Raw genomic sequence first — 18,645 nt, 5'->3', positions numbered from 1 at the left:
TCATGTGTCTAACACTCACTGAGAGCAGGATGGCCTTTCTAGTAGTGCAGTGCCATATGTCCAACAATCCCCAATATCAAGCTGAGCTCTACTATACTACACAGGCCTAAGTCCCAGACTCCCTGATGCCAAATGTAGTGCCTACACACAAGATCTTAATGGGTCTCGCACTCATGCTGAGCATTTTTTTATAATAATGCTGTGAAATCTGTATTCGAGACAGGTACCCTGTCTGTGCTTCTGTAGTCATTGTTTGTTGTGTCTTCTTTGCATAAACTATCTGATTTCATGAGATCATTGTTCTCTTTTAGAAACCGGTGCTGATATTATGCTCATCCCAACTTGCAAGGACTGCATGCTCATGAAATCTGTAATGCCCAACAAGAAGATTCAGCTCCACTTCTTAAGTAAGTGTAACAGCAAGCAGAAACTCGGCTCAGAAATATTAGTGTGCACATTTGCAAAGTCTCATGGCACGAGCTGGTACATCACCAGTGCCTGCCCAATCTAAAGATTAGGATCTAACTGCTTATGGTTGACATCCGTATCCCTACCAATCCCTCTTCTCAAAGGCTTCCATCCTGGTTTACTTTGAGTACATGCGCCTACTGTATGAGGGGCGGTCGTACAATTATGCCAAAATCATCGGATTCTGTATCTCAGTAGGCAGCAAAACAGTGAAGGATGGAAACGGTTGAGTCAATCAATTGAAAATGGGGTACAACAATATACAATATAGACTGGAACCCACCTCAAAAATGACACTACTGGCAGAAACGCTCCGTCACATACAGGAACACAACTCCAAACAGGTTTCGTCTTTTTCATATCGCAACCAAGAGGTTCAGGATGAGCCCTTGGGCACAGGCTCGATGCTTGAGCATGCCACTAAAACACATCGGTAATGAGTTTGTGCCATTTTTTAAAACGTGCATAGATAGCCCCATAACTGAGCACTCTCAATGTGCTCAGTTATGGGGCTCGGTGGTTTTCATACTCCTTCAGACCAGCAACAGCTGCATGTGCTTAAAATAGAAGTCCTTAAGAAGGCTTGCTTACATTGAGAACATCCTCATAATGTGTTTTTCGATTAATGAATATCTTCAATTAATTTTTCAAATAAATTCATGAGTCAATACATTTTAGAATAGATCGAATATTGTTACATATGCTACAATTCTAATACGTTTCAGAAAACATAGCTCCCTTCTTATTTATTTATGTATTTATTTTATTTTTGGGTTTGTATAGCGCTGGAATCGACTCCCGAAGGAGTATCTCTGTGCTTTGGCGGATACTAAGGAGGGTTGTGGACTGACATAGTTAGTAGGAGGAAAACAAGAACGTGTTTATCAGTTTTCTAAATGTCGAATGTTCTGAACAGTGTCTAAGAGAGTCAGGAAGTTTGTTTCATAAACAAGGGCCGAGATAGGAGAGAGCCTTCCCTCCCATTCTTGTCCTCTTGATGATAGGTACTTCAAGAAGATTTTTACTACTGGAGCGCAAGGTACGCAAGGGAGTGTAGGAAACAAATTTGTCGGCCAGGTAGGTTGGGCCCAGATCGTGTAGAGCTTTGTGAATAATGCAGCAGACTTTAAACCTAATCCGCTGGCGGATGGGCAGCCAGTGGAGTTTCACTAGTAGGGGGCGCGATGGGGTCCTAGGAGGTGCATTCTGAACCAGTCTGGCTGCAGTATTCTGGACTATTTGAAGTCTGCTCAGCAAAGAGTCATTAGCTCAGATCAAAATCCCGTTACAGTAGTCTAGGTGACTAATGACTAACGCCTGGACTAAGGTTTTGCGAGTAGAGTCCGGGAGTAAGGAAAGACTTTACGGAGCATTCCGATTATGTGGAAGCATGAGCCAGCCGTCTGTGCTACTTGTTCTTTTAAAGTAAGTGCCTGGTATAGTCGAATGCCTACATTTTTTACAACTAATCTAAGGGCGGGGTTGGGGCCTAGATCTAGAGGCCACCAGTCCGGGGTCCACAAAAGAGGGGCATCCCCGAACAGCATTACTTCTGTTTTTCCTACGTTGCATTGCAAAAAGTTATTTGCCATCCATTGGGACACAGCTCGCATTCCATCAGAGAAGGCCCGTTGGATCGTCGTCGTTAGTTTACTGAATGGAAAAAGGAGCTGTGTATCATCAGCGTAGAAGACAGGGATGAACCCGAAGGTCCTTAGGAGACTGGCCAAAGGGGCGAAATAGATATTAAACAATGTAGGGCTCAAACAAGAGCCTTGTGGCACCACCTTGGTCAGTTCCATGGGCAAGGGGGCATTCTTCAGGGAAAATGCTGTAACAATTCATATATTGAATTAATCACAGATATAGGCTCAATAATATGGCTGAAAAACAATATTACACAACTACTTTCAATAATACTTGATGCGCTGGAGGTCACATAACTGAAAAGTGATTATCAGGCATCAGATTCATAAAATGTACATAAGTAATAAATAAGTCCCAACAAATGACCAGTAATACATTACAATAAATCAACATATCACGGTCATCAAACAAAAATAAGCACGGTCAGCCTCAGACTCGCATACTGGCAGTGTTGTCTGGTATTATAAACTATAATCATTTCCTGTCTGGCGTGTAGCATCCAAGATGTATCGTGCTTTAAAATCCATATTGCTGCCAGCACAGAAGTCTCTCATTTCATTCATTTTCATACACTACATGAGATCAGCAGTCTAGGCTTTTAAGTAGTGGCCGTTTTAGGTGTATTTGAAAGTATTATATTAAAATGATTAGACGCATTGCAAACTATTATATGTCGTGTATACTGAACATTGCTATATGATTATTTCATGACATCTTTCCTTTGTTGATGTAACTCTTCTTTATGCTAATAATCCTTACATCAAATGAAGCACATGTAATGTATGTGATTATCACTTGACTATTCTTCAGTCCAGTGTATTTCTTTCTGCTTCAACAGTTTTGTATTGTGTGGTCACCTCCTGTAGACAAGGATGGTATTTGGTTAAATAATTGAAATTTAAGTTAAATCAGTGAATGATTCTTTTCTCCTACAGATAGTGTTACAGATGAAATAGGACTTATGTTGTGTATGTTTGATCTGTGCTTAATACATTTGTTTTTTACCTGATCGTTTTGTCTGACCTACAGAAAGCTTCAGTTCGGCCACTGGATTGTACAGATAATGTACTTTGATTCACAAGTCAGGTAGTGCTCAATGAAGTATTGTTCCAGTATACAGATGAAGTATGGTCTAATTGAACTACATGTGTATATTTTTCACGTTTGAAACGTGAGACACAGACCTCTGAGGAGGGGAGTTTCTATAGATCTAGCAAATCTCTAATGATATTCACTCCTATAATGTGAACTAAAGATATTGATGAATCAAAAAAGTATACTTTGAGAATTCCTTCAGGTTTAAGTGAACCTTCGTAAGGACCTTTGCATTCAGCACATTTGACTGCTGCAGGAGAGAACAGCCTCTAACAATGTATTTGCTGAACATAGGTTAGAAGCATCATTGGCATGAATGTTTTAGTCTTTGAGTATGAGAGATCTATTACCATTACTCGCTCGTTCAGGCCTCCCAGAAAACCCTTACAGGGTTATCTATCTATGTGAGCTCTTCCAGTCCCATCAATATGATGTTATCTTTTAGATTGGCCCAGCATTCTGTCATGTTTTGAAGTATAAAAGGATACATCATGCAGAATATTGAAAAAATGCACAAACCACACCTAAAGCATGCATTGGAAATGGCAATGACTTTTACATATGTGTTATGGAGTGCGTGTGTGGTGTGTAGTGTAATTATTTGAGCTCTATTGGATTAGTTAGTTGTGGAATTGTGTGCTGTGGAATTATGTGGCAGCCTGTCATGACATTTTAATCATCAACACATTCAGGCCAGGATTCGGATGCCTAAAATGTGAACTACAAGTCCCAGAATGCAATCCGCAGAACTGACCGTTGGAATCACACACGAGTAAGCTCGTAGCAACTACGCAGCAATGCCATAAAGATACGTAAACGGACACCCCTAGCGATCAGGGGTCATTATAAAGCACAAACCACAGCAGTGGTGCACATCTTTTTTTGAACAAGAGAGGATGGCGTCTGGGGAGTGTCTGCAACATTGGTGAGAAATCATAGTAGGGGAGATACAAATTATATGACTGCATTAAAAGTGACATGGGGATACCATAAATACTGAAGTTCGTTAATTCTTCAGCACTATATAGCAAGTGAGGTACTTAATGAGTCTTTAGTGATGGAATACACTTAGGGATGATACTTGTTTGTTATGAACTATGTTATCAACCATTTAATGTTTCATTGATACTGAAATGCAAGCACTACAACGTTGTCTGATCAGTCCTGGGACCATGTATACATCCCTTAATATCAGAATTAAATATAGGCATGTTCCCTTATTCTGGCATTAAGGCTGAAAGGAGGGTACTGTCCCTACTTGTGTGCTGTCACTACTGAAGGCCATATGCAGTCCCTAGTTTGGGATTGTAGTCTGCAGGAGCTGTTGGCTGTTTTGCATCAGTACTTAAAATGCACGGGCTACCCCTTTGCTGTGCAGTTAGCCCTGAATGTAGGTCTACTCCGTTAATATTCTATCAGATTAAAAACGCAGGAGGTGCTCCCTTGGACAGTGAGGTGCAGATAGAGTGACCCAATGTTGCATCAACACTGAAGTGCAAGCACAGTTCGCTAGTGCAAAAGGATACCTTGGCGATGAAGCAACACATGTTATTTCCAGATCAGAAAAATAGGATCTTTTGTTTTTCACTTGTTGAAGTCGTACCCCTCCCTGGAGAAAGGCAGCACTCAAGAGATAAAAGAGGCACTTCTTAATCTAGAGTTGCCCTTTGACAGTCCGGTACTTGATCCCTTGGTCTTTAGTGAGACGAGATGTAATAAAGCTGCTCTGCAGTGGATGTAATGCATGTCTGTACACGCCAACCAGAAACAGGTGCCTCATAGAAGTTTACAAAAATATTAAGAATCCCACATGCAGGAGGCCTGAGAGGAGACAGACAGCCAAAGCTTCTTTATCCACAGAGGAGGAAGATGTATTGGGCAAAGGACAGACAACCGCCTCTACTTTCCGCATTTTGGATGACTGCAAAGGTGTCAGGCTCACAGATCACACAAGATGTCAGTGACCGAGCTGGCAAGAACTTACAGCTCTCTCTTTTATACCTCCGAAGTACTGCACCTCTTGGCAGCCCGAAAGCGTCCTGGCGAGATGGTTGTTTTAACAGCATTCCTGTGGAAGTGGACGGTTAAACATGCTGGAGGAGAGGTGCCCACTGCTCTTTGTTGCTGTGCATGCCGTGCGTCTAAGGGAAGGAAGGCTGCTGACTGGCTCTCAGCCACGCCGATCACTTCAAGGATAGAGTCCAGGCTCGCACCATCCCGCAGGAGAGGTGATGTGTAGACATGCAGCTTCTAGGCTCTACACTGCTCCTAAGGCGACAGAACTGGTACTTCTGTGCAGGGCAGCAAGTAACACTTTCAGAAACTACGCTATTTTGCATTCCGGTAACTACCAGAGTGGGATAGTAACATTACTCTGCCACTATTCGTGAGGCCTGCATGCGAGTCAGTGCCTCGACAGGCATGAAAGCGCTATACAAAATGCAAGTAGATAGCTTAAAATACAATATTTTTTTAATGAGGCGTCCCTTCCACTTCACAAAAGACTTCATCTATTACGAGGCAGTACAAAGAACACTCTCTTACTTACTTTTCCGTTCACATAACTTGATAAACGTGATGCAGAAATAGGCATCACTCGAACGGCTGCAGACACCCCACAGAAGGCAGCTAAACTGTACGAGAATGGAGCATGCCCCCCTCACCCCATCTGCACTAACCTCAAACTCCTTCCACCAGATACGTGTGCACTGCCAGTGCCAAGTTCAGTCCTGCCAAGTTTCACGCATCACGTGTGACACTCACGCACTTCAGTGTGGTGTCCGCATCACCGCTCTGAAATGCTTTGTCACGCATTTTAATGCCACTGACTTGGGTGCTAGTGCGCCGGCTTTGCCGTGCTGCTCCCAGCAGACTTGCCGCCATCAGGCATCTCTGGCTCATAACAGTTAAGGATCAAAAATTAGCTAGCAATCGCGCCAAGAATTTTCAATTCTATTAAGGACACGGAGGCGAGGATTATGCTTCTCTTTCTTATATTTGCCACTCACAGCAGCCAATGAAAAACGTTTTGTATGCAAATAAAAACGACATTTCCCATGATGCTTGTACATACATCACATCCTGTATAGCCCCATAAGAGCTGCTGTATCCTGTGTCTCCTCCTCTTTCTTTGCTCGAACATATACAGTCCACACATTAATAAATCCAGTCCATTTTACGGAATATGAGTCTCAATAAACATCCTTCAACATGGAGAACCAACAGTAATAAATCCAGTCCTTTTCACGGAATATGAGTCTCAATAAACATCCTTCAACATGGAGAACCATCGTCAACTGGAAAGATCACGTCTTTTAAGCCAGAAGAACACCTGCTCCTTCTTCTTTACTCGAAGCTGAAAGGAATGAGACAGGAAAAACCCGTAACTTCTGCCGATACAGAATATCAAGTACATGCGGGTGGGTAATTATTACCAATACTGTAATAAACCGGGTGGGATAATCCTCGCCTCCGTGTCCTTAATAGAATTGAAAATTCTTGGCGCGAATGCTAGCTAATTTTTGATTCTATTACAGGACCGGAGGCTTCGGATTATGCTAGTTTAACGCTTATTAACACAACTACAGTCTTAAATCTCCCACCGGTACATAATATACTGTTTAAATAGAGTCTGAGAAACTCCATCAGAAAAGGTAAAACTTGCACAACAATGGGAATTATCAAACAAGAATGATAAGTATTGTACTTGAGCAAACTGCGTATCACAATTGGTTCTAACACCCATTCCGGCCAAAGGCCCTCAACCATCGGCTGTAATAGCCTCGTACTCACATAGAAAATGACAATAAGCATCAACAATCATATGAACATATACTCGAAAAACTCAGAGAGTAATTCCGAGAATCATCGTTGTAAGCCATGAGGCATGTGAAGAAACACCCATAAAGTGCATTATCTCGAAGTCGTGTGACAAGGCCCTGACCACATGCAGTTCAGACCTCGCTGACAGGGCAATTTCTTATAGTATATACTATACCTGTAAAACGCGGGCTTGCCTCGCCATAGGAACACCCGAAGGTGGAATGCTTCGTAACACAGCCTGACAATACTTAATGTCCTGTTTGGAAAATTTACGCCACCAAATAGAATTCGAAAGAAAACCCGACGCAAGTACAGCAACCTGCCCTGAACCGAGAAGAGCCGCAGGAAAACGGCCAAATGGACGCTATAAGGAGAACGATACTGAAGTCCCCGTACATTATTTGGTAACTAATTCACCAGAAAGAAATCAGTCCTCACAAAGCCGCCAAATGGCGTACATATCCACAAAGCGACCCTCTATCGCCGAAACGTATGTAGGGAATGGAAGGACCCAGAAATACGAAAAGAACGCGTTAGAAAACCAAGAAAGTATTGTAGATACCAGAAACTTGATCGTAAATAAAGCAAAGTCGGAATACCTCCACCTAGGAAAACTGTACTTACCATATTGCCATGTGTCAACCCAGACCTGAGCCTACTAAACGGCAACGATGAATCTGCGGGCCGTAGCTCCCTGGTGAACCATAAGGCATCTGCCTTGAGTTACATGAGTGTTACTACATTAGAAAAAGGGGAAAATTGCAAGGAAAGGCGGGAAACCGAGCCGGCCTCCGCCGACCCAAGGGGTGTTGGGATTTCAAAATGGAGTCCGCCCTGCACGAAAGTTGCGACCAGTCGCCAGAAATACAAGGAAACCGGATGGAACAAACCTTTGCTGTCATGTAGGCTAAGGAGGTATACCGCAACAATCTAAATATGAAATCGTCGGCAAAATGGCCTGAGTCCTGGAACTAGTCCACTAAGAAGATGACCTAAATGCCCATATCCGCTGATCGTTCTCGCAGTCGAGATATTGTGCATGCTGAACAGTAAGCCTCCAGAGGCGTGCACGACAAAGAGCCCGAATAACTGGAGGGATCGGAAAAAACTGTTTGAATGACGGTGCCCAACACACCACTACCGAGGCATCCACCCAAAGGGAAACTCTCGCACTGATACCATCTGAAAGTCATCCTCGCATTGAAGAGTGGGGATACAACCACTGAGTCGCAGAGGATTGAGATAAACCTGGAAACCTAAACTAAAGGCCCCAAATGCATGAAGGTTATAACCGAGCTATTCCAGCACATCAATCCGATGTCTGGAACTGTGAGGCCAAGGCCTGCTAAGATAGATCAACCATACCTATATGTATCCAATTAACCTGAGAGATAAAACAACACGGTACTCGGAGGGTAATAGGGAGCTGAGGTTGGGATAGCCTATCCCTCGCATCAACCATTAGAACCACCATCGGAACAACTGCCATTGTAGGGAAGGAGATAACCAGACTCTCTCCTGAACGCTATATGCCAGAACTGCGGAAACACGATGGAAAAGAACCGACCAACTAGTATGAATGCGACCACAAGCAAAGAACGTCTACCCTTTATACACTCAATGATAATAAATCTGTCCCATAGGGGCCTCTGTTGTCCCGGTGTCCCGGTGTCCAACCTAATGAAAGGTTTTGCGCCTCTCGGCCGATCCAGCGCAAAGGCGTCATACCGACGCCTATCGCCGAGCGTGGCTGACTACGACATTGATTTGCAGCCTGTCAAATCTGGGAATCCCTTTCTGAGACGACTAGGAAAAAGAGGAAAATACGAAATAAAGACAGTAACTAACAACGTAAAAATAATAAGTAAATAGACAAAAACAAACTCACGCTGAAGGATTTGTGGTAGCAGAACGAAAATGGGCGTCAATCAAGCCCTGTCACCCTGAGTTAGGTAACGTCATACGCGAGGCCCTGTTGACCGCCAAGAACGTGAAGAACCTGGGTGTCAACATAATCAGTTCAGGAGGCTCTTGCGCTCCAATCAGTAGTTGTCATCCTCCAATATGGAAATATATATATATACATACATATAATCCAACATCATCCTCAAGGGACATCTGTATTCTATATATATGAAGTGCAAGGCACAGTGCAATGGAGGAGTTGAGGGGGAGCCAACCCTGTGCACACTAAAACAGAGAAATGAATAATGCATCGGCTCCTCAGCAAAGCTGTAGTCATTATACCAGCCCAGAGGGCGTCGGGAGTCTTTGTAAAATACAAGGAGCGTGTGCGCACTCCGAGGGCCAGCCTATTGTTAAGCCTGGAGGCTACCAGGAATCTGTTCAGGTAAGCAGGAGGCACTGAGACCTCAAACAAAACAAATAAGGGACGTCTGCGACGTGCGTAGGCCAATGTGCCCAAATTAAGCCCAAAATTGTGCCCAAGTGGGTTACGCACACCGGAGCGTTATGACTCCAGAACCGCACTCGGCTACTAGGGAAAGCCTTTGGCGGAGAAAGCGCGAGACCGCGCAATAATTCAAACAACCCTATGGAAGTGACAGGAAACTTTCGCAATGTGTAAACAGCATTGTTGGAACGTAACCTAGGAGCAACACATCAAGACACAAACACATTCACCCAATTCATCATGGCGCACTCTAGCGCCGAATTCCAGCTTCAGAAGGGGCTTTGGTTCAGTTTGCGGCCGCCTAGGCCTCTCATGAGGATTAATCTCGCTGGCATAGGCAGAGCGACCTCACCACTCCCGCAGGAGCCATCTGAAAGTTACATCGGCGCTACCAGAAACGCTACCAAGCGCACACTGCCGTCCAGTATAAATAGTGAAACATATCCCAGGAGAATATTAAACTTAACACGTAGGAAAAACATAAATTACAACATTATTGGTAATCGGACATGACTCGGGGCAGCTGGGATCGAACCCTACACCATGGAGATAAAAGGCAGCAGCCTTACCCCGAGGCCACGTGTAGACCGATCCACACGAAGCTGATGAAACCTGAAGACCCCGGCAGGGAAGCGCGGCATGTGCAGAGCAGCGGGAGTACAGAGCACCTGAAAAAGGGGGCCACCCGCGTAGAGGATACACCACCGTACCCAAAGTCCCAGGACGTGGCGACGCGCGCCTGCCTTTATTGAAGCGTGCCATGAAGCTCTGCGGAGTCCAGCGGTAAAAAGGGACCGAAACCGCACCCGAACGGGCCAACAGATAAAGTTACAGACTCCGCTACAGGAGGAGGCGCCACACCTGTGCGCCGCACACTGCCCCCTTAAGAACACAGCAATGCCCGCAGGCCATCGGGGAACGTAACACCTGGCCGGGGAGGCCGAACCGGTAAGAAGCAAAAGCGTCCACGGAGTATGCTGCTCCCAGCGGGAGCGGCTCCGCTCTCCTTCGCGGTAAAAACAACCAATGGCGCCCGCGAGCGCTAACACAGGGAAAGCATGGCAATGCAGCGTAAGCCGCCAAACATACTCCTAGTACCCTTTGTAAAATGAGGACAACATAGATAATTTGTCATCTCCAGAGCGCTGCAAGCAGTCTTGAACTCAGGGAGTGCCGTTCGTTAAGATACATGGCTGCATGTAACACGTGCACTACTGGCTCCCATAAATAAACCACCATCTCGCCACAAGCATGAAACATAGCGCGATATAAGCGCAAAGCAGTACAACAACATGCGATCTAAACGCAAAGCATTTAATATAGCGCGCTATGAGCGCAAAACTACTGGCAGTAACCTCGAAGAAAATCCATCAGTCAACTAAGACATTAATCATAGCATAACGTTGTGAGCCCTTAACTGTCTGCGTGAGCAGCAAAGAAAGAGGAGGAGACACAGGATACAGCAGCTCTTATGGGGCTATACAGGATGTGATGTATGTACAAGCATCATGGGAAATGTAGTTTTTATTTGCATACAAAACGTTTTTCATTGGCTGCTGTGAGTGGCAAATATAAGAAAGAGAAGCATAATCCGAAGCCTCCGGTCCTGTAATAGAATCATGTAATACTCCTCAGCTCTGGCTGAGTCAGAGTGCTCTGCTGCAGTGCTACAATTTGCGGCCTCACTGCGCCGCGCGACGTGGCAGGCTGTCAGTCACTGACTGACACAGCCCACACTCTGCCGATTAAACCAGGGCGCGGGGGCGTGTCCATTGAATCCGAGGTGTGACCCCCTGTGGTCCTGGACTGCAGGAAGTGAGGTCGACAGAGAAACGCTGCCGAGGCGGGGGCGACTCCTCGCCGGACTGGAGTCCAGTTTGCTCGCCGCTGCAGCAGTGGTCACAATGAAGATCATGGCCCGCCAGGCTGCGGCGCTGCATGATCATGACTGGTATGATCACGGGCGCTGGGAGGAGTCCGAGTTTGACTGCAGTGCCAGCAGGGTGACTGGTGCTTGACAGGAAAAGCAAGCTTGAACACTTTTCCTTTTTTGAAGTAGACCCCAAAGGAACAGATAAAACATCTACCACGTTAGAAGACTGTAGTTGGGCGGTGCTCCTAAGCATAAATCGGAAGCGATGTATCAGGCTCACCAGCTAATGAGATACAAAAAACAACACTGACGGAGGACTGAACTAATTGTAAGCAGCAGGCAGGATTACACTCCTATACTGATTACAGTAGGTCTTGCAGACTGTCACATCCTCTACCCCATACAATTCGGTGAATTGATGTCCATGCTACAGGCCCTCCATTTGAACTCTTAAAACGGATTTCAATTGACCTCTTCCATATAAAGTGTTTATAACGGTGGTTTACTCCTTGCGCTGGTTGAGTGATTTGTGTCTTTTGTACGTACTGCCCCCTACTTCCGTTTATTGCCTGAAGCTATGATTTTCTGTTTTGGTCCTGGTTTTTCGCCCAAGGTATTTCACGTTTCTGTTGGCTCAGGTGGTGGCCCTCCCTTATTTTGCGTCCAGAGTGATACAGATTCTTCTCTGATTCTAGCTGTCCATAGAATGGTGTTATGCTTTGTGGAACAGGCTGTTGCTTTTCGGGCCTGTGTAGGACTATTTGTCAATTGTGATTTTGATTGAGGGCCTATTATTCTAGGGGAGTTGTATTACCTTGTACTTCAGCATCTGGTTTCTTTTTCTACGTGTGTGCCTGGCCGCTACCTGGGCCAATCCGTCTACTTTTGTGACACACTACCAACTGCACACTCTAGAGGAGGCTGGCATCTGCCTTATCTGGCTGTCTCCTTACTCTTGAGTCACAGCATTAAATGTCACGAGTCCTTGAATTTTATAGTTGGCAATGTTCTTAAACAGTCTTTTGATGGTTTATGAAAAGAAGGAAATGATTTAAAAATGTTTGGATTACGTAGGGCAATCCTCCTTATGCCTAGTCTTTGGTTCTTCTTTATATTGATGCAGCCCTCCTGCCTGCCCTGGGTAGCTATGGTATGTTCTGTCGGTATGACAGGACATGGTCATGGCACTTCTCCATTGTTAGGGAGGTGGGAGGAAAGGGACCAGAGCTCTGAATAAAAAAAGATAAGAAATATGAGAGGAGGGGGAGTGCTCCTGTGCCATCTTTCGTATCACCACTGTAAAGGACACACAATGTCCTTGCCAGAGACGTATTCAAAAAGCAAGCAACAGTGACTATTCTGCTTCTTCCTTCCTTCCAAACTTGTTTCATGCCAGTACGGATGGTCTTGAATTGCTATTCACTACACACAATTCTCCAGACGGCAGGATGGTATTTCTGTCAGCAAGACTAATATCAGCCTGCTGCTAATATAATGTGGCAATCTCGTACACTGTGTTTTCTAACATCACACCATTCAGAATATTAATTCCCTGGGCCCTACGCACACACACTCTAAAGAGTTAGTGTCACTCTTGTTGGCATACAGCAGGCTTGGTTTGTATATATAATACATGTATTATAAGGAAAGCCCTGCCGCACACAGCAGTGGAAATACATTTGATTGATGTAAGCAAGTGTGTCCTGGGGAAGAGTTGGACTGCGTCTTGAGAGAAGCCTGTGTTTTTTGATGTCTTGCATTTTGCTAGTCTTGCCAGGAAAGGGCTGTTAGAGATGAAGTAAGAGCTGGAAATAGGAAGGTTCACCGCCTTAGTGAGCGTCGCAATTCAGCTGTGGGTGCAACTTGGGGAGAAGCAGTTTATTTTCTGCTCAGCTGAATTTCCATCAGAGACTGGGTATGGGCACAGACGTAGGGGACTGGAGTGCTTCAAGGTTCGGTTGCGCCCTGGGAGAGGGTCGAATCTGGTTCCTGATACAGCCAGGGCATGTGGTTACCCCCAGTAGGAGTGGTCGATGGTTATATGGCACAAAGTTGGTTTCTCTGCTATCTCTCCTCTGTACCTTTCTTGAGTTGGACATTTGTGAGCCGCATCCTTTATGTTACTAATCTCGTGGGCAAAATTCTCTACTGTAAAATACTTCAGGTGTATAAAATGTATCCTTTACCTAAGTGTCCATCTGACGTATGAGGTTGTATCCGCCTTTATGAGGTTGTTTCCTGTGATTCGTTTTGTTGCTTATTGATAAATGGATATAAAGCTAAATTCATACCTTCTCCCTCTGTCGAACCCAATCTGAATTTAGGGTATTTATTGTACTTTTCTAGTTTACATTGATGCTTAATTTTATATCTTCCGTTTTCTTTCCAGCTCGGTCTGGTGAACAGAGAGAGTCTGAAATAACGACATTCAGAGTCAATGCCCACTGCCTGCATCTGCACAATGTTCATGTATATGAGCATGCCAAGCCACACGGTAAGAATATGATCATTATATTAATATATTAGCTTACGTTCAACTGGGATACCCCCACGCTATATCGCTTCTTCTATATTGACCTATCACTACTTGCCCTCCTCTACTTCACTTTCTAATACATCCTCCGAGGTAAGTTATATAAAACAAGTTAACAGTATCTTATATTGAAAATGGGATGTGGCAGGGGAATCCCCCCTTCAATTTCCCAACACAAGAAATGACAGGCGATGTGCCATGATCCTGTTTTTCCCTAAGGGAGAGGCCGCCGTCTCCAGCTGTTCTTTTTAGCACTCTTCAACACTCGCTGCACGGGACGTGCCCGGGCCAAGGGCGGGCCCATCCTTGCGAGGAAGAGGCAGGGCAGGGCCACCTCCTTGTGCCTTGCAATTTAGAGCTTCTTGGGTCCAGCTACTCCACTGCAAGGTACTGTGCCTCTCCAATTATTCTCCAAGCCTTGGGAGACTGGTTTGTCCATACTTCTTTTCTCAGTGGGACGCCCAAAGTCTTTTAAACTGTCCCATAAACTGTACGCTGATTTATCAGGTAGACTCCTAAGATCCCCTGGCCACATCACTTATTATTCGCCTTCACAAAGCAAACTTGGCTAGGATTCGCTGGGGTTGCCACGGCTAGCTTACTGACCCTATAGAAATCAACAGGTGGGTACGTCAGGGCTGTGTACTCGCGCTAACACTTTTTTCTCTTTTTGTGAATGGTATGGTTCAGTATGTATCTGAAGTCCCGGCGGATGCTCCAATCCTGGGGCAATAAAAAGTGGTAACCCTATTGTAGATGACACCCTGTTACTATCCAAAACACCAGCTGGGCTTCAATTACTCCTAGATCGCTTTTCTTTGATTCCCGGGGTCCAGAGGTTAATACCACAAAGACAAAGACAAAGCTTTTACAGCTTAACCCTCACAAGTAATTTAAAGGCAAATTGACACTAGGGGGGCGTCCCCTTGGAAAGGAGGTGCATCTTTGTTTACCTGGGTATTACCATCTATGACGATCTATCATGGAAGCCCCATGTAGCCAAACAGACCCTCAATGACAGACAAATAGTAGGGGCCTTGATTAAAAAACACAGACCCTCCTTTATCAAACCGGTGGCAGCACCACTCTAGATTTACGAGGCCAAAGCTGCAGGCTCCGCACTTTACGGAGCTGAAATATGGGGTTTTGAAAAGATGGATACCTTTTTGAATTCTAATAATAAGTTGCTTAGGTCCCTGTCTCCCTACCACAGAGCACACCACTACATCCATTGAGGATGGACCTGGGTAGACCCTCCGTCACAGAGAAGGCCAAGTTACACCCCCTACTGTTCTGGTTGAGTGTAAGGTCCACCCCTTAGTTGTCCTCATATGCTGCTGCCCTCAAGGAAGTCATTGCACTTATCAATTTAAGAAGATTGGTTGGATCCGTGATTTGAAATCCTTGTTAAGTGCAATAGGTCTAGAGGGCTACAGGGCCTGGAAGGATCCACTACTGCTACCTAGCGAAGGCACAATCAAGAAGCACTATTGGGACTGGGTAACACAGGATTCACTTACCTGTTCTTCATGGGAACACCTAACTATGAAGTTCATGAATTTTAAGCTGTCCGGTTCATTTGAACAATATTTTGAAACAATTACCATACCCCAGGGCAGGAAACTTTATATACAGTTCAGGTTTAGTTCCCTTCCCTTGAACATATTTACTGGTTCCTGGTGGCAGGAAACCAATACCTCTATTTTATTTGCCCCAGCTGTCCCTCTGCAATAGACTCTGCTGCCCATGTTATTTTTGTGTGTCCCAAGTACTCTTGCCCGAGATGAAAATGGCTGAGGCTAATTTGTAAGCAATTGGGCACTCAACATTACGTCGAAGCCCTCTGTATTTTAAGATCAGAGCCTAGTCCGGCAATTGTTCGCTCTGTTGCAAAGTTTTTGGGATATATATGGGAAATTAGAAAGCATTTGCTGAATGTGAGAGACCATCGTGCACGTTGATAATCTTTTCCATTTAAACAGCTTTTATATTGCATTTTTTTTAAACAATGTAGCTGCTATGTTTTATGTATATTTGAATTTTTCAATCGCTTAGGAGCTTGCGGATAATCCTTGATTAAAGCCAGCATAGAGGGCCGTCCAAATTGGGAAAGTCAACGGCTTTTGCTGTCCTCATGCCATATGTGCTTTTATGCTCATTTACATTTTAAAATTAATCCTAGATAATGCCCTGGTTGATATTTTGTAACAGGTTATTGGTGTGTTTTCTCCGGCTTCTTAAATTGCTCTGTATGAATTTACTGCATTTGCACGTTTATGGTCTACTACCGAAATAAAGTTTTATGATGATGATGACAGGTGATGTAGTGGGTACAATGTAGTGATAGGCAAATATAGTGACAGGTGATGCACTAACATACAAACTTAAATGGATCACTGGAAATTTTATGAACAGAGGAGTTTGGGCTTAACTAAAAAGTGGATACAGTCTGTCACAGAAGAGCTTACATTCTGAATAAACAAGATATTGATATAAACCTAATGGCCACATTAATGAAGCTCTCTGAAGAGGGTCAATTCGAAGTGTTAGCAACACTAATAATTGGGTCATCAAGGAGCATGTCCACTTGAAACCGGCGAACTGTCAAACTGGGGGAGCACCAACTACCTACCTCAATACCAGAGAGTGAAGCCAGCAACGGATTCAAAACCAGGGAGGTATTGAAGGTTGTACCCAAGAATATCCTGAAGAAAATTCAACCCAATGATGCAGGTTACAACACAAATTATTTTCTAAATGAATTGTCTTCAAGGGCATCAAAGGCATAGCCACATGCTTGACGGACAGTTCTGAAGGTGGTCTCATGAATGACTTCAGCCCTAATTTACCATAGCAAGAGAGACTCATGCCAGTACTAGCAGTCAGCGCCAGGACACCTCCGGGTAACAGAGCGCTCAACAAATGTGAAAATAAATAAATAAATAATTAAATAAGAAGGCTCTCAGGCATCAAAGAAAGGATAACAGGCTTTCCTGAAAAAGTGCTCCTAAATCAAGAGGAATTAGCACTCAGAAATCTGTCCATGAACACGTCTAATTTCAATCATTTTTAAGTGATAAGCAGGGTAGGAATCAGGTATGAATTAGCACAGCGGTGTTTGGATATGAGCTGAAGGCAGAACATTACCATGTGAAATTACACTTTGTAGTTTTGCCGGTGAAGTTACGGTTTACATATTAGTCAACTGTTAACTCCTTTAGAAAATGTATTGTGTTTTTTCAGCTTGTGTGTTTTGGCATATGATGTTGGTTGTGTGGATGAATGCTAGCAGGCATGTTGGCGTATGATAATGGGTGTTTTGGCTTACTATGTTGTTTGCATCAATATATGAGTCTTGTGTTGGTATTTCATGATGTATGTGTTGGCCTATAATATAAGTTGTAGGAATGTATGATGGTGTTGGTGTATGATGGTCGATATGCTGGCCTATGATACTGGTGGACGCTTTGCTGCATCTTTTTGCTACCTGCTGGGACTCGGCGCTCTTGGTTCTTCCGTGTCACTCCTCGCGGTACCCGCTTCGCGGGTCCCGCTTCGTAGGGAGTCTTCTGTTTTCAGTCGGACCTGAGGCCATTGGTGGAGGCGGCCATTGGACATTGTCTGGGGGTGTGGAAACTGCAGGCAGGGCTGCGAGCGAGTAGCGGGTCCGGGACTTCAACTCCCAGGAGCACCCGCCAGCCCGCATTACCGGCACCTGGGCCGCTCTCCCTGCTTGCCCCGCCCCTACAACGTGTTTAAAACCCCCAGCCCCTGGACACAACTTGGGACGCTTTGCTGCATCTTTTTGCTACCTGCTGGGACTCGGCGCTCCTGGTTCTTCCGTGTCACTCCTCGCGGTACCCGCTTCGCGGGTCCCGCTTCGTAGGGAGTCTTCTGTTTTCAGTCGGACCTGAGGCCATTGGTGGAGGCGGCCATTAGACATTGTCTGGGGGTGTGGAAACTGCAGGCAGGGCTGCGAGCGAGTAGCGGGTCCGGGACTTCAACTCCCAGGAGCACCCGCCAGCCCACATTACCGGCACCTGGGCCGCTCTCCCTGCTTGCCCCGCCCCTCTAACTTAGTCCCTATATTTGCATCTGGTCATTCCCGCTGCGCGAGAGCGCGCCCCAGAGAAGCCCGGGACAAGGGCGGGGCCGTCTGCGGCCGTCAGAGGCCGGACGAGGTTGGGTTGGGCCACCCCCTTGATACTGTGCTTTGGTGTTTTTGGCATTTGGAAATCTCAGACTTTTGAGTATATAGTGTTGGCTTGCACTCTTCTTATTTCTGTTGTAACCACCTGAAGGGCGGTAAAGTGCACAATAACAACATGACCCTGCGTTCCGGTAAGGAAAAGGCAGGTTCAGGTATCAACCTCAAATGGGGTGTTTACAGGTACTATTGATCAATTCTTCAAACGAACCATTTGCATTTTGGAGAAAGAAATAGCCATGGTCGAAAAACGTTTATCTGTTGATTTGGTCACTGGAAAGCGCTCTTCTCTAGGGAAAATTGGGCAGGCTGTTTCCCGGGTTCCCCTAACTCAATTAGTTTGTACTGATAGTAATGTTACAACAATAGATTCAGTAGTAATGGACCTTGACCTGGAGAGGGGTGATACCGCCACTGTACTAGACTCATCACATGATAGCTCCTTATATCGCAAATTAGTAGATATTGAGACTGGTACTTTGGCCAGCCCCAGCACCGTATTAAGCCAAGAACCCAATTCCCGATCCCCAACCTTGGACAATATGTCCATACATACATCTAATAAAAGGAAACGGATAGATTCACCA

The 18,645-nt window shown here is 45.0% G+C and overlaps 1 protein-coding gene and 1 long non-coding RNA gene across 5 annotated transcripts in view; one reads left to right on the top strand and one right to left on the bottom strand.

The window, feature by feature from the left end:
- LOC144756284 (uncharacterized) overlaps positions 1 to 18,645 on the bottom strand; it is a 540,171-nt gene that overhangs the window by 340,257 nt on the left and 181,269 nt on the right. Inside the window, exon 3 of one of the 4 annotated variants that reach the window (XR_013595114.1) lies at positions 6,247 to 6,565. The exons of the other annotated variants lie outside the window; for them this stretch is intronic. This is a non-coding gene — a long non-coding RNA (uncharacterized LOC144756284). Of the gene's footprint in view, positions 1 to 6,246; positions 6,566 to 18,645 lie in introns of those variants that run through there. 4 annotated transcript variants of the gene reach the window in all.
- LOC144756283 (uncharacterized) overlaps positions 1 to 18,645 on the top strand; it is a 362,112-nt gene that overhangs the window by 193,731 nt on the left and 149,736 nt on the right. The window contains exons 14-15 of the mRNA XM_078645944.1: positions 312 to 407; positions 13,708 to 13,812. Coding sequence (XP_078502070.1) covers positions 312 to 407; positions 13,708 to 13,812 — 201 coding nt within the window. The remainder of the gene's footprint in view (positions 1 to 311; positions 408 to 13,707; positions 13,813 to 18,645) is intronic.

Source organism: Lissotriton helveticus, chromosome 5_1 (genome assembly GCF_964261635.1).
Source record: "Lissotriton helveticus chromosome 5_1, aLisHel1.1, whole genome shotgun sequence".
NCBI classification, from domain to species: Eukaryota; Metazoa; Chordata; class Amphibia; order Caudata; family Salamandridae; genus Lissotriton; species Lissotriton helveticus.
This window is presented reverse-complemented; position numbering and strand designations above follow the sequence as displayed.